The sequence below is a fragment of the Taeniopygia guttata genome, chromosome 7, assembly GCF_048771995.1.
Source record: "Taeniopygia guttata chromosome 7, bTaeGut7.mat, whole genome shotgun sequence".
NCBI lineage: Eukaryota > Metazoa > Chordata > Aves > Passeriformes > Estrildidae > Taeniopygia > Taeniopygia guttata.
Window position 1 is genome coordinate 12,549,523 of NC_133032.1, and position 27,836 is coordinate 12,577,358.

The window sequence follows — 27,836 nt, forward strand, 5'->3', positions numbered from 1 at the left end:
TTATATCTTCTTTCAGAAATCCCATGCAATTGAATATTAAGTTGCAATGCTGCTATGCATCACCTTTGAGCGAGGGTTTCTCTTTTCTTCCTGCTATGTAGAAGAGTCCTCTAAGTACTTCTCAGAAGTTTGAAGTGTTGTAGTGGTGTGGTTTGGAGGGGTGGTGGGTGTTGGTTGTTGGGCTGTTTTTACCAAGTGTTGCAGGCAAATGACCTTGCTACATATTGCCACTGAGTCTCCCAGTTCACCTGCTTGTATCCAGAGGACCAGCTCTTCACAGCACTGAGCCTTCAGGCATATAGAACCCAGTGCATTCTTCTTCATATTGAGGAGGTATCTTTAACTGCTTTGCCTCACAAAATGTACTTTAGGGTGAGCTTAGGCAGAACCTGCTGAGGGCTATCTTGCCTTCTTGGCAGAACTGTGTTTAGAATAAGGTAATTAAAAATCTACACTGGAGCAAGACTACAGGGGGCAGACAAAATTCAAAATTTTGTGTCAGATGCTGACTCGTCATCTGCCTTGAGACTCTCAGTTCTAAATCCCAATACTGTCTGTAATGCTGATGGGAGTAGTCCTAGCTTTTTTCTGGAATGAAATTGACCTCTGTATTTTCTTTTTACTTCCAGTAGACTGAGGCTGTGAAAAGCGATAGTTATTTTCAAAAAGATGTATAGTGTTACTGAGAACTTGTTTTGTGTCCCTGATCTTATGGCTTTTTTCTGACATTGTCATAGAATCATAGAATGGTTTGTGTTGGAAGGGACATTTAAAGGTCATTCAGTCCAAATTGTCTTTATGCTTGGTAAGGAATATTGACTGCAGTACTACAGCACACCTACCCCTTTGAGTTATGTGTCTCAATGAATGTGTAAAATGGGGCAAAGATAGAGGAAACACTGACCCAGGGAAGATTACACTTAAGCAGCCATTTCATACAACAGTTGTGTTGGGAACATTGTGTGAAGTCTGACTATTGCAAATTGCATCAAGGTTATGTATGTAAGTAATTTTATATCATGAATACATGTTAATATTGAGTAGTAAACATTTATTTTTAATAATAATGTTCTCTGAGTGTCTCATTAGAGACAATTTTTGTTCAAAGTTCTGCTTAGTTAAAAATTATCACATAACAAGCAAACCAACAAAAAAAAAAAAAAAAGTAAAAAACCCCCAACCAAACAAACAAACAAAAAAAAGAAACCAGAAACCCCCCCCCTGCCAAAACCATAGCAAGAAAACAAATGAAAATCCACCCCACACACACTAAAAAAGAAAACCACAGAACACTGCCCCACAGAAACTAAAATCCTAAATAAGCAGAAATCTAAGCAGTAAAATTCTGGCTCTGCACCAAAGAGGTGTTGGCAAATTTATGATCCCAACCCGTTTAACCAACTGCTCAAAGCTATACAAAGTTCTGTGTTTTGTAATTTTGATTTTGAAGAGGGGCGGAGATGGGAAATGTTATATATTTCAAGTCCATCTATATTGCTGTTCGTGCAGTTCTGTTGTAAATGTGAACCTGGGTAAACTTTTTTTAGGAGACAGAATTTTGTAAAACATACTGAGACAGTTTTTATGTAGCCTGTTAAGGTGGGTTTTTTTCCGAGATTTTTCAATTTAAGGTAGCAGTTGATGCCACAATACTTCCTTAGTATCCCTACTCCATTTTGGAGTCTCTGAGGCTAAACATATTACTGCAATTTTTATTTCATCTGACATATGGTGTAACAAGACAATGTGATCCTTTGAGAGATCTAGGCTGTTTGTTGAGACTTATGGTATTTTGTAGACTGTTATGCATTCTTGTTTATAATTGGTATAAAAATGGACCTAAACATACAAACTGTTTGGACATAATGGTAGCTTCAAAATCTAATCCTGTTGATGTGGAACTAACTACAAAATTGTGTGTGTAATAGCTTGAAAAGAGCAATAAAATTTCAAATTGTTACTAATTTTAGTGTGTGATTCACACAGCAAAATAATATATTTTTTCCTTTTTTATTGAGCTCACTGATTTTTTAATATTTTTGTATGACTGCTATAATTTTCCCTGACATGACTGATTGTGTTAACTTCCTGTACTGAAGTTAGCACTTGCAATACATGGTTTCTAGATCCCAGAATATGCCTCTCTCCCTTTGCCACTTCCACTGATGGAACATGAGTTGGTAATTTCCAGAAGTGTATTGTCTCAGTACAGGAAGAAAATGGTTCCACAGTCCCAACTCTGCTTAGATTTTTAGGCTTAGCAATGTGTAAAAAACACTGTGCTGATCTAAGAAATTTCTTATTCTTTATATCAATATATCAGCAGGTTGTACCACTTAATGGCAAAAAGTAGAGAAGAGCAGTGGTATTCTGGTGAACTTTTAAGGCCTTACTATCATTGCTACCTCTGCCTCCTTTGCACACTTGCTCATGTTTGTCCTCTGCAGCTAGTATTTTGTAATAGTTTTTTCCCCTTGTACCAAGTTATATGCACAAAGTTGAAAATAGTACACAAAACAATACAATAGTACACAATACTCCACAAAATAGTAGCTTTAAGCTCACTTTTAGGTGGCTTATCCTTCCACGCATCTTTTAATATGGTAAATTATTATTTTCTAATGATTGCCATTGCATTTATACCTCAATTGCCTTTCTCCCCCTTACCTACATAATAAAATGTCATCTTTACCTGTATCACTTGTTTTGGAGGAGGTAGAGAAAAATTGTGGAATGAATAAATTCAAAAGTAATCCAAAGGGAGTTTTTGTCTTTTTTTTTTAGCTGATCTTTCTCAATTGTCTTCGGATATAACAGCTGAAAATATGTAGTGAAAGGGTTAAGTCGGCATGAAAGAATTCATTTCCACTTTAATGACCTAGCCTTGCTGGGTTAGGACGATGGGGAACATGCTTCTGACTTGTACTCCTATTGCCAATTAACACCTCCTATAACAGGTTGCCTCAGCTAGTCATTGAAGCAGAGGCAGTAGAAATAGTTTACATGCAGCTTGTTTTTCACACTAGTTGTTTAATACTCACAAAATTAAACTATTAAAAGGTTCTTTCTTAGCTTACTGGGAAAGAAATAAAACATGATAGCAGTCATTGTTTGCTTGTGTGTCCTGTGTTTAAATTTTTCCAGTTACAAAAATAAATGGAAGTAGTGATGATTCTTTTATTTTACACAGTAGTATGTTGTTTGGTGTGTTAAAGCTGAGACATCCTTTGCAGCACTTAAGTTCACTGCCTTTGGATTTTTATCACAGTTGCCACTGCAAAACTGGGATTTTTTGAAATAGGTATGATGTATTTCAAAATTGTCTTTTGTGCTATTAGCATGAAGCCAGAGCAGAGTTTAAGATCCATTTAAACAATGGAAAGTGCATCCATTTGTGGAATATTTCTCAGTTCCTTGTGTAATTAATCAAGTTTGCTTTCTGTAACTATTTGAATAAATCTAAAATAGTACAAATAAAGAGCAGTGTCCTAAAATGACACTTCAGTTCACATTTAATAATAAAATTGGCTAAATAATTTATATCAGTTCACACTAAGAGAAAGGTGAAGTAATATACCTAAAAGTGTTAACAAATTTGCTAAAAGGCCTGAGTAGGTAACACTTCAAGGCGTTAGTTTTTATCCTGTAAGAATGGCAAATGCCTTTAACACTTCGTCAACAAGGGCTACCCAAGTAAAGGACTGCTTTTTATATTCTATCATCTCTAACTATTTTAAACAAAAATAGTAACCTGCATAATATAATATTACGATGTAATTTTCTGTCCATAACTTGCATGTGATTCTTTTTCCCTTACAAGTCTTACAAAAAAAAAATAGTTTGGATAGTGGTAACTTAATTTTATCAATTATTATTGAACTTGGAATTCTGCCATTCTAAACAAAAGCAATCCTAAAGCTTTGTTGGGTTTTAAAAGGTGGCCATCAGGCAGCTCATTTCAGTGACTGGAAGCATAGAATTGATTCAGAAGTATCAATTTTCAGTAAAACATAACAGTATTTTTTACAGCAGTTCTTTAATTTTAATAATTACTGTGTCCAGCTTATATATGCATAGTTGGGAAAAAGAATGTTCAGTATTCCTTGCAGTTTCCAAATGTAATTCTTCTCCAGTTCTCCAAGAAACAATCCAATAAAGTTGTAGGTATGCAGTATTTGCAATGAGATGGACAGTCTTCCAAAACAATGCAATGAGGTAGCTGTCTTTTGAATATGATAATGTAACTACAGACACCAGCAGCTCTTTTGCGTTGCAGACACAAACGCTTTCTTGTCTGGGTTCCTGATACCAGTTAATTTAATTTGGTGCTCTGCTTCGTAAGGATGGTGCTTCTTTGTTAAAGTTGGCAAGCAGTGAAGTTTATGAGCAGTGGTAATAGCACATGCTGTGGAGGGTCAGTGTAAAATATTTGCCTCCATGTAGAGATTAGCTAATAAAATCTTTCTTCTTCTTTGCTTGATGAAAGAAATGCGTAAACTTTTGTGAAAGACTACCAGAAACAGGCCAAAGAGATCTCAAAACATGTAACTCATAGCTGGCTCCCACATACTGTGTAACTAACATGCAGAAACTGGGGCTGTCACTCCAGGGCTGTGTTACATTATTAGCCATTTGTGGAAATGGAGGTGATCAGAGATGGAAGAAACTGGTTCCAGTTTCCAAATGTCTCTGTTTTCAAATAATCTAAAGTCAAGTAAACTACTTGGAAGACCCAAGTTTGCTTTAGCTGTTAAATCTTTGAAGTTTTTATGTTAAGAATATGATGAACTTTGGTTTAGAATTTTCTGTAGAAATACAAATGTGTGGCAGTTAATCTTTGGTAGAAAAATAATGTGAACCTTGACCTACAGATCAGTTCCTCCTCAGAATTTCTGAATTTCAGTACTCTTGTGAGCAGTTCATTGTAATTGATATTCAAAACAAAAGAATGAGTATTAGCATGAAAATTAATACACATAAGTGGTACGGTGCAATGAGCACTTAAATTTTCCCATAATCTAACTGGTAATTAAAATCTATAAGAAGAAAAGAGCAGATGGAAAGGAGATAGTGAGGTCACACAAAGAAGCATCAATGACCAAGGAAATACTTGGTATGTGCTGTGTTTTTATAAGATGACTGAGAGTTAACAAACCTGCCTTGTGTACTACCATTAGCTAATTTTTACAAGTTCAGGTAAATTGGTTGAACTGCATGGTAAGAGTGGAAACTCATGTTTGATACTTTTACTATGTCTTGCATGTGCTTAAAATGAAGCAGTGAAATATACTGTTGATACCTCCTAATCCTTAGTGTAGTAATTTTTGTATATCTTTAAACACATTTAATATGTAAAATCCTTCACAGTGAATACTATGGCTTTAAAAAAAATAGCAAATTTGGTTTGCACCAGTGAAGAATTTCTTTATGAATTAGCAGAGTTTCCTATGCTGAAAATAAATTGTTGACTATGGGTGCTGGCAACAGGAATTCAATGCAAGTTTTGAAAAACAACCCTATTTTATCTCATAGAATGCCTGAAATTTGATGAAGTATCATATTAGGTATGATACTACTCCTCTTCTGCACCATCATCAAGTTAAATGAGCATTTGGATGCTCCAAGGAATATAGAAATCATAAGGGAATATTTTGAACACCCTGCTTTAGTTCTTACCTTCACTCAAACTAAAGGTGATTCCTTTGCCTTGTTACAGAAACAGAATGTATTAATGTTTGTCTTTGTTTCCTCCCTGTAAGTGGTGAATCTAATGACTGATCTCTAAAATGAGAAAAGTTATGAAGAATAAGCTTTTTATAAGTTGAGGGCACAGGCATCTATATAGAGGACAGAGCTTTGATTAATGCCTCAGCTGCAGGACAGGTGTCAGTGTGATTTTAGCAAACACTGGAAACTTCATAGAGGAGAGCTCATCCAAGAAGCATAGTCTGTGGAGTAAGCTTCAGTTCACGCCTCCTGATTTTTGAGAAGCTAGTCTCAGTTGAATAGCAAGACAAGCCTTCCAGAAATCATGGAACTATTTGTGCTAATCTGGGGGAGATTTTTATTGCTCTGTTCTTTATTTTTAAAATTACTGAATGGTGTAATGGGATGGTTGCTTACAGTGAAATGTTAAAAAAAATCTGGAACAAATGTGGAATGCATTTGGTGATCACAGCATGGGTGTTAGGGCTCTTCCTAAAATGCAAGGTTACTATTTATTTTTGTCTTCCCTTCAGACCATCTCTGGTCTAGAACTGGTGGAAAATTGGGAGAGCGTTATGTATAAAAAAAGAATTTAGTTAACAAACTAGTAAGTAACTTTTAAAATTAAAACTCACCTTACCTGGGCCTTTTTTTCTTTGCATTGATTAAGCAGAAACATGAGTCTTTGTGCTTTCCAAATTCTAAGTGAACACTTCTAAGTGAATAGACTTAAAGCAGAAGAGATAAGAGATGAAAAAGTAAACTGACATGTTTATGGAGAAAAAAACCATGGGAACAGCATTGCAAATTGATTGGGCATTTGAAGCTTTGCCAGTCAATTTAATTGCAGAAAATTCGGTATAAGTAATGCAGGTGCTCTGTCCATCTGGTTCTGGGAAATGTTCTGAAGAACTGCTTTTAGAGTGTTTCAGTGTGAGTGCTAGAGGAGCTCATCTCAACTGGAGCATCTCACTTTTGGGCTAGGGCTAGGCCAGGGAAATACTTGATGAAGGGGTGAGGTTGATGAAAAATAGACTTTTGGTGACAATACTATGGAAGGTGAAAAACAGAGAAAGATGCTGGAAGATTGCTGATGAAAAGACTAAAGTGACAGAAGAATTAGGAATGAGTAGTAAGTAAGGAAGGGCAAATACTGAGAGATGATGGTCAGCAGTATCAAAGTTGGAAATAGAGGTTTGAAGCTTTTAGGAACTGCATGTGGTTGATAGATCCATTTGAGTTTCAAAATACGAAGATTGGATTCATAACATAAAAATTGGATGTAGAACTCATAGATTCATTGACTTTAAGGGGGGAAAACCCCACAATTGAATTTTCTTACTGTCTTTAAAGCTTTGTTCTGAAGACTGATTTTTTTTGTGTGTGTGAATATCAAAGTATGCAGAAAGGATAATTCCTGTACAAATATAATGTGTTGATTATGTAAGTAACCAGTTTTATCTACAGGAAGTAATGGCTTGTGTTGAATGCTATGTCTTGTTTGATGTCATATGGATGCATGTTGTGTTGAATTTTTTCACTTGAAGTGAAAAATTAAAAATTTATTCAAGTTTTTTTTCCCCTAGTTTTGCTTATAACTATGGAATCAAAGTTCTGAGTCTATTAAGTGTTTGGTAAAGGCACCATTTTTCCTCTTTTAACTTGATGTGGAGTATCTTTTTTTTCCGTAGTTGCTTTGTTCCCCTTCTAAGTTTGTATCACCTCATGCAGAAGCTGTGTCTTTTCAGTGGAAATTTGGCAATAAAGTAATGAACGTGCTGTTAATTGGCTGTAATGAGGTACGCTCCTGTGGAATTCTGTATATAACAGCAATATTTCTCTTGTTCCTCAAGAAAGGGACATTTAAACTGCTGCCTCCTGTGTTTTTCAATTTCAACAGTACACAAAACCTGTTTCAACCAATCATTCACACCTGGGACAGTTGTGCTAATTTTTGAATAACTACTCATAAGGCAAAGAGCAAAGTATTTTGTTCACAGCTTTTCCACCTAGGGATCAGAGGTCCGTTTTTTCTCTCACTGTACCAGTGTATCTGCAAAGTACTCCCATAGCCTTTATCTGCAAGTCCTCTTTAGCTGAAAGCTGATGAAGCAAAGGGAAATTGCTGTTTGTGTTGATGCCAGTTAATCATGCTAGCCCAGCAGCATTTACATTCACACCACTGTAAGAAACACATAGTTAATTGGAGAACTGGCCATATTTTTCAGCTGACGAAGGTTAGCATTGCAGCAAGGCTGACTAATGGAAACTTATCTGACTCTTAGCACGAATGAATGGCTTGTAACAGGTTTGTATCCAGTGTAACACTTGCCTGCTTTATATTTGACTGGCTCTGATAAGATTGCTTTTTAGACTGTGTTGTTTGGGGTGGAGGGTGACAGGATGATGGCTGGGGGACCTATTACAAAATTATGTTAGCGACAGAAAGTGCTGTAAAGAAGGGTTTGGGGATTGGGTATGCGATTTTTTGTTTTGTTTGTAACAGCTACGTCTAACTCATTAAGTCAGAATTACATATGCATTTTTCTATAAGTTTTGCAATATGCAAAACAAAAGAAAATATTTAGAAACTGCCGGATAACAGTGATGGTGAAAATAATTGTTTATTCTTTTTATAGGGGCCACCAACAGATGCTCCTGCGGTCGATACAGCAGAACAGGTTTATATCTCTTCCCTTGCACTGCTGAAAGTAAGTGTTCTGTGTACATACTATGTCTGAATATAATGCTGGAGTTAGAGCACCTGGCAGCAGTCCAGAGTTAATGGACTTGTGTTGCCTAAGTGCTGGCCAGACTTATTTAAAAAATAAATTAATACTGATTGGAACCCTCAGAAACTTATTTTAATTAATTCTCTTTTGTTGGGTTTGTTTTTACTATTTTATAGTTTGTTGCAGTTTCCAAATGTGCTACAAGTTGCAAATTAGCTAGAGATGAACAAAGGCTGAAAAAACTACATCAAATAAGACTTGAGCCTTCTGTTAAACATATGGTGTCATTTGGTCTTAATTCCAGATGTTGAAGCATGGTCGTGCTGGTGTCCCTATGGAAGTTATGGGTCTGATGCTTGGGGAATTTGTTGATGATTATACTGTGAGAGTGATTGATGTTTTTGCAATGCCACAGTCCGGAACGGTGAGCTCTTTGCATCTAGACCTTGATAATTTTATTTGCTTGTTAGTTTTTTTCCTTAGGGTAAATTTATTTTTTAAAAGCTTTTTATGCTTTACCTTATTGAAGCAATCTGAAGGTATAAACTGTGAGTTATAATCCAAACAAGTCTAATGGTTAAAGGGTTTCAGTAAAATGAAATGTAGTCAAAATTTCTACTTGAGAGAAGGCTAGTACTTAAGTGTGTATCAATATATGCAGATATTATGACCTTTTTTATGTATAAATGTAGTGTACTACATGACTTATATACTGTGAGCTAGCAGAAATATTCAAAATGTGAAATGTTTGATTAGAAATGTATCATGCCCTTAATTGTGATGGTGCTATATACTTCAAACTTCCTGTCTTTGACAAATCTTAGTTGCATGTCTCTTAAATGATAGTTCCGTGGTTTGAAAAAAAATGTATTTAAATTTTGAGTAAGAATATCCATTTTATGAACAGTTTAAAACGGTAAATAGTCAAGAGACATAATTGGAATTTATGATGCTTTATTTTTTGTAACTGGAATGAAATGTTCTTAAAACAGGCATGGGATGATTCCTTTTTAACTCAGAGCTGCACTACATGAAATTTTCAAATTCTTTTGTCCTGAGTTTATTCATGTGCATAATACAAAAATCTGCAAGATTCAATATGTGATATTTATCTTGAATAAAACGTGTAGAGCTGAACTTGGGACAAAGAACAGGCCACTATTTGCAGACTAAACAGAGGAGAAAAAGGTGAATTCCTATGCCTATTTAATCATGTTTACTCACATTAAAGATTAGTTAAATAGCAATTCAAAATAATCTTTCAGCATTTAAAAAATCACATTGAAATACATTTCTAAAAATTATATTTTGTGTTTAAGGGTGTTCTGTCATGTAGTACTAAAGTATTCAGGTTGTCTTTTTAAACAGATGCTTATGAATATTTTTGTTTGTGTGAAGTTACAAGTTAAAAGATAATATTGCCTCATGTACAGCTACTATGATTTTTGTCTGTCTTTTAATAATATTGCTTCATGTACGGTGACTATGATTTTTGTCTGTCTTTTAAATCAGGGTGTCAGTGTGGAGGCAGTTGATCCTGTATTTCAAGCAAAAATGTTGGATATGCTGAAACAGACGGGAAGGTAAGTCACTGTAAAGAGAGCTCACAGGCACAAGTACTCTCTCCATGGTTTTGGGAAGAAACAGCTGGCTTTCTGCAAAACTTGTGATCTAAGGGCTATTAATAATGTTTAAGAATAAATAATTTCCCCAAAAATTAGGTGAGTAGCAAAGCATGTAATTCAGTCTCCGTCATGCATTTCAATTGTCAGGAGATTGTCACTCCTGTTCAACCTACAGCTTTGATTATCACCCAGAAATATTAGAATGCTGCTCAGTTTAGCACAGGCGGCTACTACACAGCACCTGCTTAAAGGATTGATTTTTTTATTTAACCCTTTAAATAAATTTTCTTTAATTTTTGAAGTTATAGCTTATTCATGAGCAATTTTAATGAAAAGAAACAGAAAATAATTTTGCAAAAGATCCTAGTATTTAAACAAATTTTTATTTCACTCATACCTCTCAACAGTTGTCGTCTGCTTGCTCAAATTCTTTTACTGTGGGAAAAACTTCAAAATTAATGTTAGCAAAAGGCTCAGCAGCTGAACAGAACAGTGCAAATTGCTTTTTGACTGAGTTCCTAGTTCTACTGCTGGTTTAATTGATATTTAATCCTTTCCCACCGTTGGTTCCCGTTGTCCATGTCTGAAATGGACTTTCTGCCGTGAAAATTCAACCTTCGACGCCAAGGAGTTAAAGAGTAGATATTTACTCAAGTGCTGAAAGGGTAAAAACTGGTTCAGGGAAGGTGTGGTAACAGGGTGAAAAACTGAAAGCATGCTCTACCACTGCTAATGTGTATCCCTTAATGATAGCCCTCTTTTGTCGCATTTATTCATGTCCATGTTTTCACCATACTATGGTGAGTAATTTAAATATTACTAATGGTGGTTTTTTCACAGCTCATCGTAATTTATGCCCTGATATGTTCCTGTTTCTTCTTGTGATAAGTGTTTATACTTTTAAAAATCTCAATGTCCTCTTTGTTTCAGACCTGAGATGGTAGTTGGTTGGTATCATAGTCATCCTGGCTTTGGCTGTTGGTTGTCTGGTGTAGATATCAATACTCAGCAGAGCTTTGAAGCCTTATCAGAAAGAGCTGTTGCTGTGGTGGTGGATCCCATTCAGAGTGTAAAAGGAAAGGTATAGTAGGCTTGCTTTTTATTTTTAAGGTACTTTAGTAAGATTTATACAGGAACGCTGTAAATACATGTAAATACTTGATTTTTGGAGGCCCATACTGTATTAAAAATAAAAATAAAACCAAAATCTCATTGTAAATGAAAAGATCATTCCAGTTTGTTCTGCATCTTACATAAGTAGTCCTTAAACAAGCTGGAAGTCTTTGATATTGTCAGTACACATAACCAATCATAATCCTCTCTTAATATTTTGCTATTCAAGTGTCACTCAACAGGTTTACAACTAATAATCCAAGTATACGTTGTTTCATATATTAAATTTTAGCTACAAATTCTGAGATCTATTACCAACAGATTGGAATAAGTTCAGCCCCTTAACATGGGTACTAAGAATGCATCGGTTTGCAGGCATTGCATATGATGATTTTTATTAAAATTTCTATTCCAAATGTTTTGGGCAATAAAACTTTACAGAGAAGTTGATATCAAGCATTTGAATTTTTGAGAAGCATGTAGATAAATGATTAAGTACGTTAAATTATTATGAAAAGAGATTTTAACTTGCAAAGCATATTGGGTTATAGTTGTCCTTTGTTGAAATCTCTTTTGTTCTTGTTTAGTTCTCTTTTTATTTCTTTCTAGCCCCATATGCCATTTTCCTATTTCCTGCCTCATGACAGCAGGGAGCAGCTCTATTATCACCTTCACAGAGCTGTCTGCAAATGTGAGAGGCAATTCGATTTTGCTCAACCACAGGGAGAGTGGATTAGAAAAACTACAGAACATACAGAAATTGGCTAGGTGGTTTACTGCTTTAAAATACTGCTGAGGTGTTTTGTTTGAGCATGCACTCCCATTGTATTGTAGAATAATTATTGAAATGCGTCATGGTATATATGGATGATATTCATGTAAATTTATAAATATTTCAGAAGTGTTCATCTTCTATAAAACTGTAGTATCATATTTCCTGTGAGGCAGATCTTATTAAAGATACCAAACACTATGAGTTCACTTAATTTCATAGCAGAATGTTCTGAATCTACAGTTGCTTTTTCAGTTGGTTGTTTTTTTTTCTTAATTCTGAATTTTATTGCAAATACATTTATGTAACAGGCAATTGAAAAAATGTTAGCTTCTGGTTGTTTGGAAGGTATTAGACATTTGTATAAATTGTGTTCTTTTTAAATTGCTTAAAGAGTAGAAGAAAATACAGGTAGTCTTGGAGGGGGGGGTAAGATGCAGTAGAACACTTAATTATTCCTTACTTATTTTTCCTAGAGCTTTTATTTTCCCACTCCAATAGAAATATTGAAATAGGATTCTTTTTGTTTTGTCAAAAAATAATTGTCAAGACTATTACTAGTAATTAATTTAGACCTCACCAGCTATTAAATCCATTAAGAAGAAAAACATCCCAATAAATCATACTGCACATTTGCTCAAGTGCTTCTTTTTATAATATTTTATTGCCACTGATGTTTGACATAGATGTCTAGCTTTGAGATCTTTGAAATCATCAATAAAGTAATCTTTGGCATATTTAGTTTAGATGTGAATAAATTTTTGTCCATCTAAGCATTTCTCAGTTACAGCTGCTCTTATGGCATTGCTGCCAGTACTTGAGATTACTGGAAGTCTTGTAATGTTTGTTTTTCATACACATTTTTAGCTGCTACAGTCAGATTAAATTACATTCTCAGGTTTCATGTTAAAAAAAAATTTACATCTGTCATGTTTCTGGCAAGTGCATCCTTTAAAGCTTAGAAATAAAAAGAATTTCCCAAATTATGAATACTACTTGTAATTAACTTCTTGATTTGGAAGATGTGGAATGTGTTCTAGTTTTATGATCCTTGTTGGCAAGATCACTTACACTAAAAAGTGTTTGGATTTTAGATGAACTGAGAGAAGAGCAGATATATTATTGTTCAAGGGGGTTTCTTAGGTGAGGTTCCAGTCCTTCATGTGCCTGGTTAATTTATCATGGCACCCAGAGCCTCTTTGTGTGCTACAGAGCTCAAGCTCAGCCTGTTTCAGGAAAGTATCTGCATTGCCAGCATGAAGAGCCACTTACAGAGATAATTTTGCTAGTGTAGTAACCATTATACTGGTGAGCTTTAGCTACGTGAGTCCAAGATCATTACTCATTATACTTTATACTAGCAGGACTGTCTGGCAAAAAAAGTAAAGTGAACATGTGGCACAGAAGATTTTAATATGGCATGTTTTGTCTGAGATTAAATGTATTTAAAAGCAAAGCCCAAAATAGCACATTAGCTAATTTTAAAGCTGCCTCAGGGCAGGTCCATGCCCATATAAATTGCCATAGTTTATGGTCAGTGAAGCAATCATAGTTGTGCTAGTGAAGAATAACTGGGGCAGAGGTTATTTTCATGTGTCAGGAAGTTGCAGTGAATTCTGATGAGGAACCTCAGGTTCACCTTGACTACCTAAAACATTAAAAATCAGTTTGCCCTGTTACTGTAGAAAATGAAAACTTGTTAACTTCTTTTTTAACTGCCTTGGCTCAATACACGTTTTCTGCATAGCATAGGGATGTAAGATTGCAGTTTAAAAATAAATATACCTGTAATTCTCATCAATTAAGAAAACCAAACCAGTCATTTTATGTCTTAAAGCCAATGAGCAAAAATAAGAAGTAACATAAAATCCTTATATAAAAATAAACCCCTCATATAGACCTATGGATTAAATGCCAACTGCTTTAATGACCACTTTAGGATTAGGATATTTTTGCATAAATATAGCAGGACATGTGAAGGACAAGTAATTCCAAATTCTGATCTTGCTACTCTACAAACATATTCTTGTACACAAATTAGGTTTTTTTCATGGGTATGTACTATGTTTTGCAATATTTAGGCTAATAGTGCTCTAGTTGTCTGTAAAATAAACTCACAACAGAGCAATGAATTTTAACTCACTGAGGTCAGTGATCTCAGAACCCAGAGAGGAAAAGCTTTGTTTTGACTTTTTTTTAGCTTGATTTCTTTGAATTAAGTTATAGTAAACATGCTGAAATATGGATATGGCCAGTGGGGTAACCTGGCTAGCTGTTGTTTCATTTTATACTTACTAATAAACTTTTCTTTTATCCCCTCCAGTTTTCCAATCTGTGCAATGGAAGCTGTAATACATATTTAGAATATTTCACAGAAGCAGTAATTTCATTAAAGATCTGGAATAAAGCTAAATATTGACATTTCATATTTATTTCCAACATACACTTTGAAATGTCTGTACAGAGAACCATAAACCTTTGCCAAATGTTAAAAATAAATGTGTTTTTTTGGACCTTAACTTAGCAGCTGTTCGTCACCTCTTAAGGAAAATATAACTATACTAAATCCACTGTAACATAGTAGCTTTAATTCCAAAAGCATTAACTTACTGCATTGCACTCACTGTATTGTTAAATTAATATTTAAAAAAAAAAAAAAGTTGGTGTTTTCTTTTTTGACCTCTTTTAAACTTTGGATCTTTATTATAACAAAGTTGCCATTTTAAATACTTTGTTCTTCTGAGAGAGTTACTTGTTTCCCTTTATTAATAAGTGCTTGCATAAGGATCAGTAACATACCCAAAATTGTCAAAAGTCCATTTTGTACATCTGAGAAACTTGTTGGCACTTGTGGTGTTTAGCAGGATTGGTAGCAAAATCTCTTATTCGTGCAGCAAACTTTCATTTCTGTTAAGCTATATTTTTTTCTAGCAAAGCACTGTCTGAAAGATCTGTTGGTTCATGGCAAAATTATTTTTTTAATTGTTTGCCGAGGAAAATAGTTGTCTTTGCAATGACTTTTTTGTAAATTCTGTTTCAGTCACCTCAGACAGATTGAAACAAATATGTTATCCATCTTAATCTTATGCTTAAACCAGATCCTGTAAGAGGATTTTGCTGTGGTACTTTATCCTTATCTTAAACTCATTCAGATGGTAAAAGAAAATAAAATATGTACATTTGGGTAGCCTTCCATTTGCATTAGAATCAAAGCAATTCTAGTTGAGAATTATCTCTGTAGATCATCTAGCCCAACTTTGTGGTGAGCACGGTTTTAACATTGAGTTCAGATCAGCTCACTTAGTGTTTTGTCCACTTGAGTCTTGAGATTCAACAGCCTCATGCCAGTTCCTGTTCCAATATTTAATTTTTCTTGCACTTGGTTTTTTCCATTTGAATGCATATGGTCAGCAGCTGCTCTTTTCAGTTTAGTACTACTGTCTCCTGCCACATACATCATTGGAGAACCTGGTGCTGTGGTCCGAGCAACCTCTTCTGGAATTGGAAGGTTTTGTACTTCAAAGAGTCAGAATGTGGGCTGTAGTCTGAAACCATTTTGTGCATGCAGTTTCTTTTTATTGGTAGTTGAAAATTACTTTCTTTTCTTCAGCTAATGAGATCTTCAGAAAAAAAATGTGCTGAACTTTATAATTTGTTATTTAAGTAATTTTTGAAGTATGAAAAAAATTACTCTTATGGTGCTGGAGGGAGAGGAAATGCTTTTTTTATCCTCCTTATACAAATGAAAACCCTGAGGAGAGCTGGAGGACTTGTTTTAGCAACCTCTTTCCCCTTTTTTCTACATTGGTACTTGTAAATCTAAGTGACAACCTGTGCATAATTAGCAATGTATATGAGCATTATGTATTTGTTAATACCTGGTTTCAATTTTTTTTCTCTTCAGAGTAATAGATGGTCATTTTGCTTCTGCTGACCATAAAAATAGAGATTTGCAAGTAGTTTTGATCTCTTTTGCTACTTTTATGTTCCGGTTTAGATTAATTTATCTGTGTATTACACTGTTTCAGATTGGTGACTTCCATTTTTGTGCTGCAAATCTTCTCAGTTTATCAAGACAAATATGTTTGTGAATGGTTTCATAATTTGATAATTACTTGTTAGTCTAAAACATTGAAACCAGTAGCAGACAGTGATTTAACAATTAATTTCCTGAATATTGGAATTACCAATAATGGAATTACCATTGTCTAGCTTCATGATTTTCTTCAGCTGAGCATGTTTTAAACCATTTTTTTGAGATATTGCATGGTTTTAAACCTCCACTCTTTTATCAAAGTGCTATTATTTTTCCTTTGAACTTGTCTTTTCCCCTTCTTTGTTTGAATTAACCACGGAATTTAAAGAGGCTTTGTTTTTTAAGAAGGCAGAGAAAGAGCAATCCTTGAAACGAGATGTGTGGTGACACCAGTATAATGCCTGAAATTTAACATGGCCCGTTAAGAATTAAGTTTGTGAGAAGTGTAAGCGGATTGGAATCACCTAACACGACTTTTTTAATATATCCAACTCCTCCTCCCCACTTCATGCACTTGTCTTGATCTTTAGTTTGACTTAGTCTTCCCTAGACACAAATTAATTCAACAGTCTTTAGGGTACAGTTAAAAATAAGTAACACAGTTGAAATTAGTAATTAAAAACAACTAAACAGAATAGTGAATTGACTGTATTGTCACTACTTTGGAGACATGTCTATTTATCGTGAATCATTATGCAGATGGCATTTAGAAGAAAAGGTATTTTAAAACCTGATGCTTAACAATTTTGTCAGAATCTTTTATACCTGGAACAACTCCCATTGTTAGAACTTTTCTGTTGTAAATGGAAAAATTCTAAAATGGATAACATAACTTTGCAGTATGTAATTTTGATTGATGTATCAAAAGTACATTTCTGGACATTAGGCACAGTGGGTAGTACATTTAGATACTCTCACAGTACTGTGCTATTTCTTGCCATTGACTGGACAAACATTGTGGTTTGATTTAGGCAGGAACTGATTTTCAATAGGAGCCTGGTTTGGACAGTAAGTTTTATGTTTGTGCTGGGTTTGATCACTGTTGATTCAGTAAAGATTGATGTTCTTTTGCTTGGAGAATCATATTTGTGGGAAATTAATTGTGTCCGCATCACACTGTGGGCCACTTGGCATTTTCAGTTCAGGCAGTGTAAACCTAGGTGTAAACTAGATAGTTTTGTTACTGCCGGTGCACCACTGTTTTGTTACATTTTCTAGACTAGTAATAGACATCCAAATTAATATATTTTGCATATTTCAACTCCTGTTTTTTTTAAGGGAGTGCTGAAATTGTTAGTGTTAATCCTAATGTTCCAAATTTTGTTCTGTAATGTCCTTTGGACTTGTGATTTAATTAAGTAATGCATGTTTAGCTACTAAACCATTTACATTGGTTACTTGAGTTCATGCCCTTCCCTAAAACAGAAAGTTCCAAGACTTAATTGAAAAGTATTAAATGTTTAATTTTCTTTTGCTGTGGTGGATGTAGAATAGTCCATTTATCTTCATTAAGGCATATAGCTTTAAAACTTGTGGCTCAGCTACATGGGAGTTACGGATGCATGCCCTCACTTGTCAAGATAAATGTATTATGCTGTAGTTCTCTTGCCCTTCCAGTATGGATATTGAAGTTGTACTGCAGATTTGACCACAAGTAAATAATTCTCCAAGGATAGAGAAGGAAAATGCACATACTCCTAGGAATATGTTTTCCAGAGCTAAAATTGACATTTTATAAATAATTTCCATGTTGCAAACTTCAAACTCACAATCACAGCAATTCAGTGATATGCATTTGGCATGAGTCAGTTTCAGTTCTTAGTGCTTTTCATTGGAAATGGCATAAAAAGTACAATTTCTTTGAATTTTTTATGTTGTGGGCTTGCAGGGGACAGAAGATGTTCTTCACTTGTAGTTGTCTAACAGTGCATGGCAGCATAAATAACGAAATGGTCATAAACCTGAGCTGCACTTCTCTGGTCACGTGTTCCATTTCATTTTTAAAGAATCTAGAAACAAACTAAGCAGTTGATAACAGGTCAGTTGCAGGTGATAAAAGAGGTTTTAGATGGGACATTACTTCTTTTTCCACACCTGGCAGAACCACACTCTATCCGTTGCAGTTGTCTTTAAGCACTGGTATGTTTATTCATAAACATACGGCATAAACAATACATTGCTATTTGAATTCCAAGGATACAATGCATTTTTAAAGATAGTCACCATATGCCATAGATTCTTCACTGGAAAAATATTGATGTTAGATTTTTTAAATTTAAGCAATAAAGGCTGACTTACGCCTAACTGAAGTTTACCACTAAAATGTAGTGGGACTTGAAAAGCAGAGCTATTTCATTCAGTATTGTTTGGAAATTTAATATTGGAGGGATTTAAGAGTCAAGTGTGTAAAGTACTCTTGAATTAATATTTCTTTTTTAATACCCCACAAAGTTATGAAGACTGTTTTAGAGAAACTGATAATATTCAAGTATTATCAATATCTGATATTACGAAACTAAAGAGTGATAGCGTTCATAATTTCAGGAGAAGCTTAAAAAGTCTGGCTACTAAATTCCCTATATTTTCATCAAGACATTATTTTTAATAACTGTGTGGAGAGGCCAGATTTTTGTCTAGCTAGCAGTTGAGGTGTCCAGTGCTCATCTTAGATTGTGAGTAAATTTTAATCATATTAATTATAGCTGTCCTGAAAGTTACACAGGACATAATTGTAAATTTTCTTCCTAAAAATACATTCTATGGACTTTAGTGTGGGCTGTTGACCCCCAGCAAATGCTAAAAAATGCTGTATAGTTATTGTTTTTTAGATTATTATGCATTTTGAAGCTAAGACAGATGTACAAAAAGATGCAGTTTTTATTTTGTATTGGCAGCTTCCAAATATTTAGTATCTATTTCCAAGAACTGCAATTAGTAAAGCATCCATGGTACTGAAATCCACACATCCCACAAGCTAATTATATTTGCAAGGTCAGATTGAATACATATTTTCAGAAAAATAAAGGGTTATATAAATGTGTCTTCTACTTGGCTGTTATATCACAGTTTGTTGATCTGGAGTATAATGTGTACAATTCACAAATTTGTCTGATAACAGAAAGTGGTGTGTGATTGTGTTTATTTTACTAACCAGTATATTCACAGCAATCACTTCCAAATATCTCTCCAGTAAAGATGTGTTAATTACAAAACAGACAAGGTCTTCTATTATATTAAAGCTACTAACAAGAAGACAGCAGGAATCACACATGTAAATAGCATCATCAACCCCTATTTTAGTCCTCTGTTTTGATCTGTGAGTTGCGCATAGACCAAAGGTGCTATTAAAGACTCAGTATATGAAATAGGCAGCATTATATGAACAAAATTTATTCAACAAGAAAACAGACCTTTAACATGAATTTAACAAGCCTGAGAAATTATAAACTCTCATATGCTGCAGATTCATGCAGTGATAATAAACAAAAAAGGAAAGTAAGAGGTTTCCTTAAGCTAGCCAAACTGCTAATGGTTTTGTTATAAGCTGTCTGCTGTTGAAATGACCTCTGAAAAGTCTGGAGACACTTACACAAAGAAAAATTAAATGGTCAGAGTGGTGAAATAGTTGCACTATGGAAATGCATTTTTTTAAAAATTACCTTCAAATTTCTGGAAAACATCCCAATAGCATAGACTTCTGGTTAACTTTTTAATGTCTTTTTAGGAAAGGAATTCAGCATGAAGCTTGGAAAAAAATTTTACTAGAAGAGTACATGCTGTATTATATTATATAGGTAATTTAAGTATAATGAAAGCTTAAATATTTTTGTTGGGAAATACTGACTTTATACAACAAAAATCTAAGCGACAGAGTGGTGGTTTGTGCTGGGTGTAATTAGTCCTTAGAAATTCTTTGTTCAAAATACTGTGTCTAAAGTTTCCATCATAGAATAGGGGGTAACCATGTTTCTGTCATCAGTCTGCATCATTCTGTACTTCGAAATACACAAACATAGAGAGGAGACTTCAACTTGTACACACCTCCAAGTGCTCACTGGGGCTTTTTTCTTGGATCTTACTGTGGCATAATTAACACCTATTTCACCCATTGCTCATTAGTACACTGGACATTAATGAGTCTATTTATTTTTATGTAATCCTCTAAAGGCAGGACTGGTTTATGCTCACTATGAAAAAAGCAACTACATTTCACAGAAATGAATATTTATTGTTGTATTTATGTTTTTATTGTGTATTAGGTCTAAATTTAGCCTCCAGGTTGCTGAGCATGTTAGTTTCTTTAAGATGGTTGCTATAGTGATAGCAGCAAATTCCTTTAATCTTAGTGTAGTTAAAGTATTTAGTTGCCATTGGTCATCAGAGTGCAACTAAGATGAAAAATAGCATTTGCACATCTACTTTTTGTACCCATTTGAGATTGTAGGAATTGTAATTTTATCCTTCTTAAAAGCATAATATTTTGTATTTGTGATTCCAGTTTTTCATACTGCTTTCTGTTGGATTTATATTTGTTCTGCTTAGGAAATACTTGCATATCATTCCTTCAGGAGGACAGAGAGAGTGCAGTGTATTCCCATGCAGTTTGTACCCGAAATGTAATGAAAGTTACTTCTGGTCAGAATTAAGATATTTGAGCAATATTCAGTAAAACTCATAAATAATTCAGGAATTTGTTCTCATATTTTAATGTAAAATTTAACTAATCTGAAATGTTTAATTTTCTTGTAAAAAAAAAAAAAGTTTAAGAATTTTTATTTTCTGTGGCTTTAGCCCCAAAACAAATTCATGCTGGACAGTGCCATTCTTTCTGGATAAGCTCAACATTGTATGGTAAAGTTCTCAGTTAAATTCAGGTCTAGAAGCAGGGCTGTTAGCAAGCTATAAAGCAACTCCTTGTCTTTCTAGTATACTGCCAAGTTCATGTTTCTTGCTACTCAGAGTAAATTTTTCTTGCTTAGGTTTTTTTTTTTTTTTTCCATTATCTAGCTAGTCTCTGGAGAACCAGTGGTGTGCTTTTTTTTTTTTTTTTTTTTTTCTCCTTCTTTGCTTGACTTTTTACTTTATACTGCTTGTTTGTTATGGTTGGGCATTTCCAGGTGTTGATAAATTAGTGCATCTGGTTAAAATGGAATACAAAAATACATACAAAAGCTTGTTACAAGTGTTCTAAGATAGAGAAAAAAGGTAAAATATGAAAAAACCCAATTACTTCTTATGAGAAGGAATGTATCGATATATAGTAACTGTTTTAGATAATTTTGAGTATTATTCTAAATGTAATTCCCTTTTTTTTGTAGCTTTAATATCAGATAGTGTACTTCAGCTGCATTCTAAATCTGAATTGTGGGGGTTTTTTTCTGCTGCATTCTAAATCTGAATTGTGGGGTTTTTTTTTTTGTTGTCCAGAAAAAAACAGTATCACTGGTAACTAATTTTAATTGAGTCACAACTGAACATTGTTAATAAAGAAGATCTTTTTTGGAAGGTTTTCTGCATGCAATTTGAAGACATGTCATATGCAGGTGGATCTGGCCAGCAGCTGAGAGACCATCAATAGCCCTTAGTGGCACTCAGTCAACACCACTGTCTCACTTGGGTCTCAAAAGTAAATCACAACTGGTGATAAGCTTGTGGGTTTTTTCTGTTTACACCTGATGATTTTTTTTGTTATAAATACTTGCCAATTAACTTCATTTCCACATGAAGAACCTCAATTTTTTTTTTTTTTTGTAATCCTAAAAACTGCACATTATTTAGTTATTATTATTTGTGTAAATGGAGAAGAAAATGCTGGAACAAGGTGGGAGACTGTCACTTTCTCTGCAGACTTCTGGGACATTGGTGGATTTCTTGTTTGTTCAATGTAAAGGTTCAAGTCCAATTTCTCAAAATATTAAACCAACCATATAAATGCATCTGTCGTTGTCCAACTCATAGTACAGAGCAGAAAAGAATAAAAATTATTACAGAAAAGCTGTTAAAAGGAGATTTAAGTTAATTCTCCAAACATATGCAGACAAGGTGCCTGCAAAGTCTGCCTGCTGCTGCTTTAGTGGACATGCAAGGCTGTACCTGCACTGGTCCAGTTCAAAGACTGGAACCTAAACAAGAATTATTCTTGCAGTTACAAGCCTGTGCTGCTCAGGACACAATAAGAGTGGGTTTGAGTGTGTTGTTGGTACATTCTTAGGTCTGTTTCAGCTGCTATATGTTATGGACAGGGGTGGGGGTTTTATTGCATGGGACCATGAATTTCTCTTTGCAAAAATTTTCATAGACAAATTTAGCACAGGACAGAGTAAGAATCAGTGATGGGCTTACATTATTTGCAATAAAATAGCACTGAATGCTGCCTACCATGTACCTTTAAATCATAAATGACCTTGGTTTTCTTTTACTCTATTTTTTACTCCTGAGCATGACACTGACAAGGACTTTTTAATCCATCAGACAGTTTATAGACCCTTTCGTAGTCACAAGAAGCAAAAAGCATCTGACTAGAAGGGAATACATGGGGCAAGTTCCTTGCTGGCTATAATTTTGTTGTCATTTCAAGTATTGTGGTAGTATAATTGATGTGACAGGACTGGGCTTTAGACTTGGTCCCTTAGCTTGTGCTCACTTTCAGTTTTAGTCTCTCTCTGTCATTCATTTTGATTGGATAAGATTTAGGTGACAAACATATGCATAGTTTTGAGGCTTAGAGTAAGTGTACATAAAATTCAATATTGCATGGTGATATAATGTATATAAAACTTACAGTTCCATGGAAAAGGTAATAATTGGTGTCACCTTACAATACAAGGTAGTGTAGTGTGCTGATCACATAGCCAGCAGGAGGTTCTTTTTTATTAATATTATAATTAAATGATTTTCTGGATAAAGGCCAAAAACAGATGAGAGTTGATTGTGCCTTGTCCACTGTTGCTTGGCTCTATTACTTGCATTTTCTAAAAAGAATTGACTTGACATCTTGTTTTTACAGGTTGTTATTGATGCCTTCAGATTGATCAATGCTAATATGATGGTCTTAGGACATGAACCAAGACAAACAACTTCAAATCTGGGTCACCTAAACAAGCCATCTATCCAGGTAAACCTAGTGCTGCTAGTCCTGTAAATTGCAAGATTTATTCATCAATTTTGGGGAAAGGTATTTAAAACAGTAGGTTACAAATTATTTATTGTTCTCTCTATTGCATATTTCCACATGCATTTATAATTGATGTGATTCATCAATGGACATGTATATGTGAGGAGTTTAAAATTGAGCCCTAAATTAGCTATCTAAGAGTGAATGCAATTATTTAATGTGTACAGCAAAGATTCAAGTATAAATTTATGGAAATGCAAACTTTTTAAAGTGTCAGTTGATGACATAAAATGTGATGCAAGACAAGTGCTGTTTTCAGTCCTACTTAAAAACTGCTGCTTCTCAACATCTCATCTTTCTTCAAGTTACTCACAAATAAATTATGGAAAAAGTTCTCTTTTCTTTTTACTATAAGTTTATAGAGGTTCTTGCTTATTATGTAATCTAGATTAAACCTTGTGTCTTAAATAATTAATCCCTGTTTTTTATGTAATGTAGTAATTTGCTGAAAAATGGTGGAGGAGGATATTCGATGGATAAAATGGATGCTTGATTGGCTTCTGCTCTAGTATTTCTTTTGTATCCACATTTGTGAAACATAAATATTCGAAGTTTGATTTCTGAAGTTGACTTTCACTAAAAAGACAAAATTTTTGGTCTTCACTGAAACAAGTCTTTATTTTGAGAAATAGCTTCTATCCTGAAACAAGTATCCTCTGGAGCAATTATGTTTTTATCCCTGTCATTCTTCTGCCTCACTGATTATTCCTTTAAAAAACTTTTCCCCCCTACTATGTATTCTAAAGGCATGTGTCCTTGAAACCATGAAGCCCAGCTCCTGCTTTTGGTTCCATTACTTGAACAATAGAAGTAATATTTTGCTAGGTAAACATCCAAGAAAAAGACCATGCACTAGTTAGAGCAGAACTGAAATAATGGCTGAATTTGTGCTCTAAGAGCCATCCTTTGGGAGGTCCTAGACCACCATACCCTTATCTGGCAAAAGATAAGTTGCTTTTTTGTTACTATTACATTGAAACTCTTTGGTGTTAATAAAAATGCTAACAAAAAAGCATCTTAAAATTAAAGACTGTCTGCTTTAGGAGGCTGTGTTTTACTTTTGATTTTTAAATTGGTCAAAACTGCAAACAATAATGAGTATGAAATAAGCAGCTAATACTCTTGATTGGATGTAGGCAAGCCCATGCTTGCATGTTTCAGGGCTTTTCTAACTGAGCTTTTCTAGACCATGTGTAATGCTTTCCCGTGGAAACCCCTTCAGTATTGTTCAGCTTCATTATTTTAAGATCACTGTCACTACAGTGTGGCATATTTTGGCCATGGGATTTTGGGTTTCTGCTATTAAAATGGGTAGTTTTTGTTTGTGTTGTGTTGATTTTTTGCAAGCTGGCAATGAGCTGTTGCAAATGTCACTGTTATGATAAAAATCATAATTTTAAATGGTACTCTGTTCCTAAAGCTGCAGGAGCTCTTGCAGTGTTGTTTTACTTTTATTTTAAGCCTTGAATAAAATTCTGACCCAGAGATAATAAAGTAGTACATGCCTTGGCTTTTTTCCCTTTTTGTGTGTGTGTGCTTTTCTTGAGTTCCTTTACCAACAGCTTTTTAATGGTTGTTTACCTTTCACATTTGCCCATTCTTTTTATGGAAGGGGTGAGGAAAGGGATAGTGGGAGAAGGCAAACCTGTTTGTCAAACTTTAAGAACTTGAGAAAACTTCCTAAATATCTACACATGAGCTTATACACAAACACCAAAACCTCAATCAAGCATCCATTTTGAGTGAGATAAGAAAATGGCAGTGGAAATTATTTACTGTTAATAGTTTCAACTATAAATTCTGTTATTGATAATAAAGCCTGTATTTTACAAGTTTAGTTAAAATAAGTTGCACAAGTAATAGTTTTATGTAAGTGCTAATTCTCGTAACTTTTCGAGTAGTTTTTTATCCTTGTATATGTGTTTGCAGAAAATGTATGTATGAAAACATTTTCAGCTTTCATACAGATAATTTTATAATTCTGAAATATTAAGTTGCATAGGATGCAAATACACATTCATTTTGTATAGCTAGCTCTAAATATATATTTAAACTTAAATAGATGGAATGCTTGAAACAGAATATTTATCACTAATTCAGCATACTTTATGTATGATTTATTGTATCTTGTTTGTAAATGTATACTTCATATGTAAAATTATAATAGCAAATAGACTCTATTAGCTGTGATGCAGATTGATCATAGAATTTTACCTCCACAAATATTAGTACAACACACCCTTAAGTCATAAATGTAAAATGAAATGCATAATTTGAGTGAGCAAAATAGAAAATACGTGCATAGAGCTATCACTTAAGTTAATCTCTGTTGATCAGATTGTATTTGCAGAGGACATAATTATAGTGAAAAAGGTGGTTTGTTTTTTTCTTAATTTACAGTTTAAAAATAAAATTTGTTTCAATATTCAAGGTTAATTTGATACACATTGTCTAACTGAGGTTTTTGCTTGCTTCAGTTTATCCCTCTTCATGTTGTACCCTGGAGAATGAACTTGGGAATATTGACAGTGGTTATAAATAAATAGATAGCAAATAGTCTTTTGTTTGTAACAGAATATTTTAATAGCAATGATAACCAAATTTATTGAGAGAGGAAGGATTTGAGAGAAATATGTTTGTGCATATGTATCGGTCAAATGTTTGAAGGCAGTTACCATTTTTTCTTATTATAGTTGCTACTGTGTGAAAAAAAAATCTGTGGTTTAGAAATAGAAAACATAACTGTCAGTTAATGAACACGAAAAGAGAAATAGAACCAGGTATATTTACTTCATATCTCCTTGTAGTCTCTGCATTTTTTTTCTTGGTGTTTTTTCCTTTATTTGAGTGGTGTTTAAAGATGTTTATATTGAAACAAGCTTTCTCCTTCATTTCAGCGGTGGGTGATTTTAATTCAGTTTCTCCCCTAATTTTGCAGGCACTAATCCATGGACTAAACAGACATTACTATTCCATCACCATCAACTACAGGAAGAATGAACTAGAACAGAAGGTAATTGTTTCAGATTTAATTCAGAGTACCAGAAGCATTATATAAACTATTTAAAATTTGTGACAATACTCTGATTTCAACGGCTGTTACTTTCAGTAATTGTTTTAACTCTCCTGGAATAGGTGGATTCTCTTCCAGAAAGCACTTGAATGAACACTCATTGTGATGAAACTTTCCAAAACCACATTCTAATGATGATATTAATAGTTTGGTAACATTTTTGTCCACCTTATGGAAAGTTGTCATGCTGTTTTCTGTACCTAAGCTTGTACAAAGTTTTAAGTTTTCAGTGATGAAGCTGAAAGACATACTAGCTGCCTTCAGTTTTCACAGGCTGGAATTCCTGAAGCTAGGAGAATTTTTAACTGTGTTTTCCAGAATAGAATGTATAACCAAGGGATGTTGGGTTTTTATTTGCTGTAATCACTTTGACAGAAGTTGGTATGATTGCAACTCCACAAGACGTCACTGAATATCAGGAAGTAGTGATGTCCTGCATTTACAAGAAGAAATACTATGGAGTTGCTGACAAGAAATGTCTTTTGCTATTTTTGCATCAAACTTCTTCAAAAGTTACTTCTTCAAAAGGTTACTTGCAAAATCTACATATCATATACAGAAGTTAATTCTTGAAAAGCGAGATTCTATCCCCTGTGTATGTTCTCTGATATGTCTGTGCATTTTCATGCCCTTGTTAGGGTTAGAAATTGATCTCAAAGCTTATGATGAAATGGTCAGAATAGTTTTTTCACAGAATTCAGACTTTCTGAGTTCCAAGTAATAAGAAAAGAACCCAGTTTCAAATAGTGGAGGAATATGTGTGCAAGTTAAGGAGCTGGAAAGAATGTGTGAAATGCACAACCATTTTTATTGCAGTATCAAACTTCCAAGACCTCACTGTTACTGAAAGGAGTAACTGATTGAACAAAACCAGCTCTCTCAGGAAATGTTGGTGAGGCTTCCAGGGCATTATTGTTTCCAGTGAAATGCAGCCATTTGCCAAATCCAGTCTTGTCTGAAGTTCTAAGTGTGTATTTTCGTCAATGGCTTTATATAAGTGGGTTATTACCTTTGCAAGTAGGAGAATTATCTTGACCAAGTTAGGAAGACTTTTATCTGTGAGGCAAGAACTCTCTCACATCTTTCATGAGACAGCTTCATACATAGCTCAAACCCCCCTTGTGATGGTGGTGATCTGTTATCTCCATCTGTAGTAAGAAGAGTACATGCTTCATGTATTAGATTAGGAGCTCATCACACCAAACCTTAATTTTAAAATCAAGATAGCCTAGCTAAACTGTCCATATGCAGTTTGCCTACGACTCCTTCTGTCAGCAGCTAAGATCTTGCTAACACTAATTATGACACAAACTTTCTGCTCAGTTCACATGTTCCAAAGCCAGGTTGCTTTGGAAGCTCTACATAGGATGAAACAGGTACTTTTATTCAGGTGATAGCAATTACAGGGATTACCCGTTCTCAGAAATGTCTAGTAAATGTTCACAAATTGAAGGCAAGCTGAGACTGTTTGCTGAAGGGGTCCTACCTATAGTCATCGAGTGTGCAGGAGATCCACAAAATACACTTCCTTTATTCATGAAAATAAAGAAATTGCTATTTTTATTATTCCTTTGCTCTTTCAAGATGACATGAAAGTGTCAAAAA

The 27,836-nt window shown here is 34.3% G+C and overlaps 1 protein-coding gene across 3 annotated transcripts in view; it reads left to right on the forward strand.

The window, feature by feature from the left end:
- Positions 1–27,836, forward strand: part of PSMD14 (proteasome 26S subunit, non-ATPase 14) — a 46,430-nt gene that overhangs the window by 14,089 nt on the left and 4,505 nt on the right. For all 3 annotated transcript variants that reach the window (XM_030276935.4, NM_001245363.1, XM_072931581.1), the window contains 6 exon segments: positions 8,346–8,417; positions 8,743–8,862; positions 9,951–10,021; positions 10,994–11,144; positions 22,991–23,098; positions 26,097–26,171. In XM_030276935.4, the coding sequence (XP_030132795.4) occupies positions 8,346–8,417; positions 8,743–8,862; positions 9,951–10,021; positions 10,994–11,144; positions 22,991–23,098; positions 26,097–26,171 (597 nt within the window).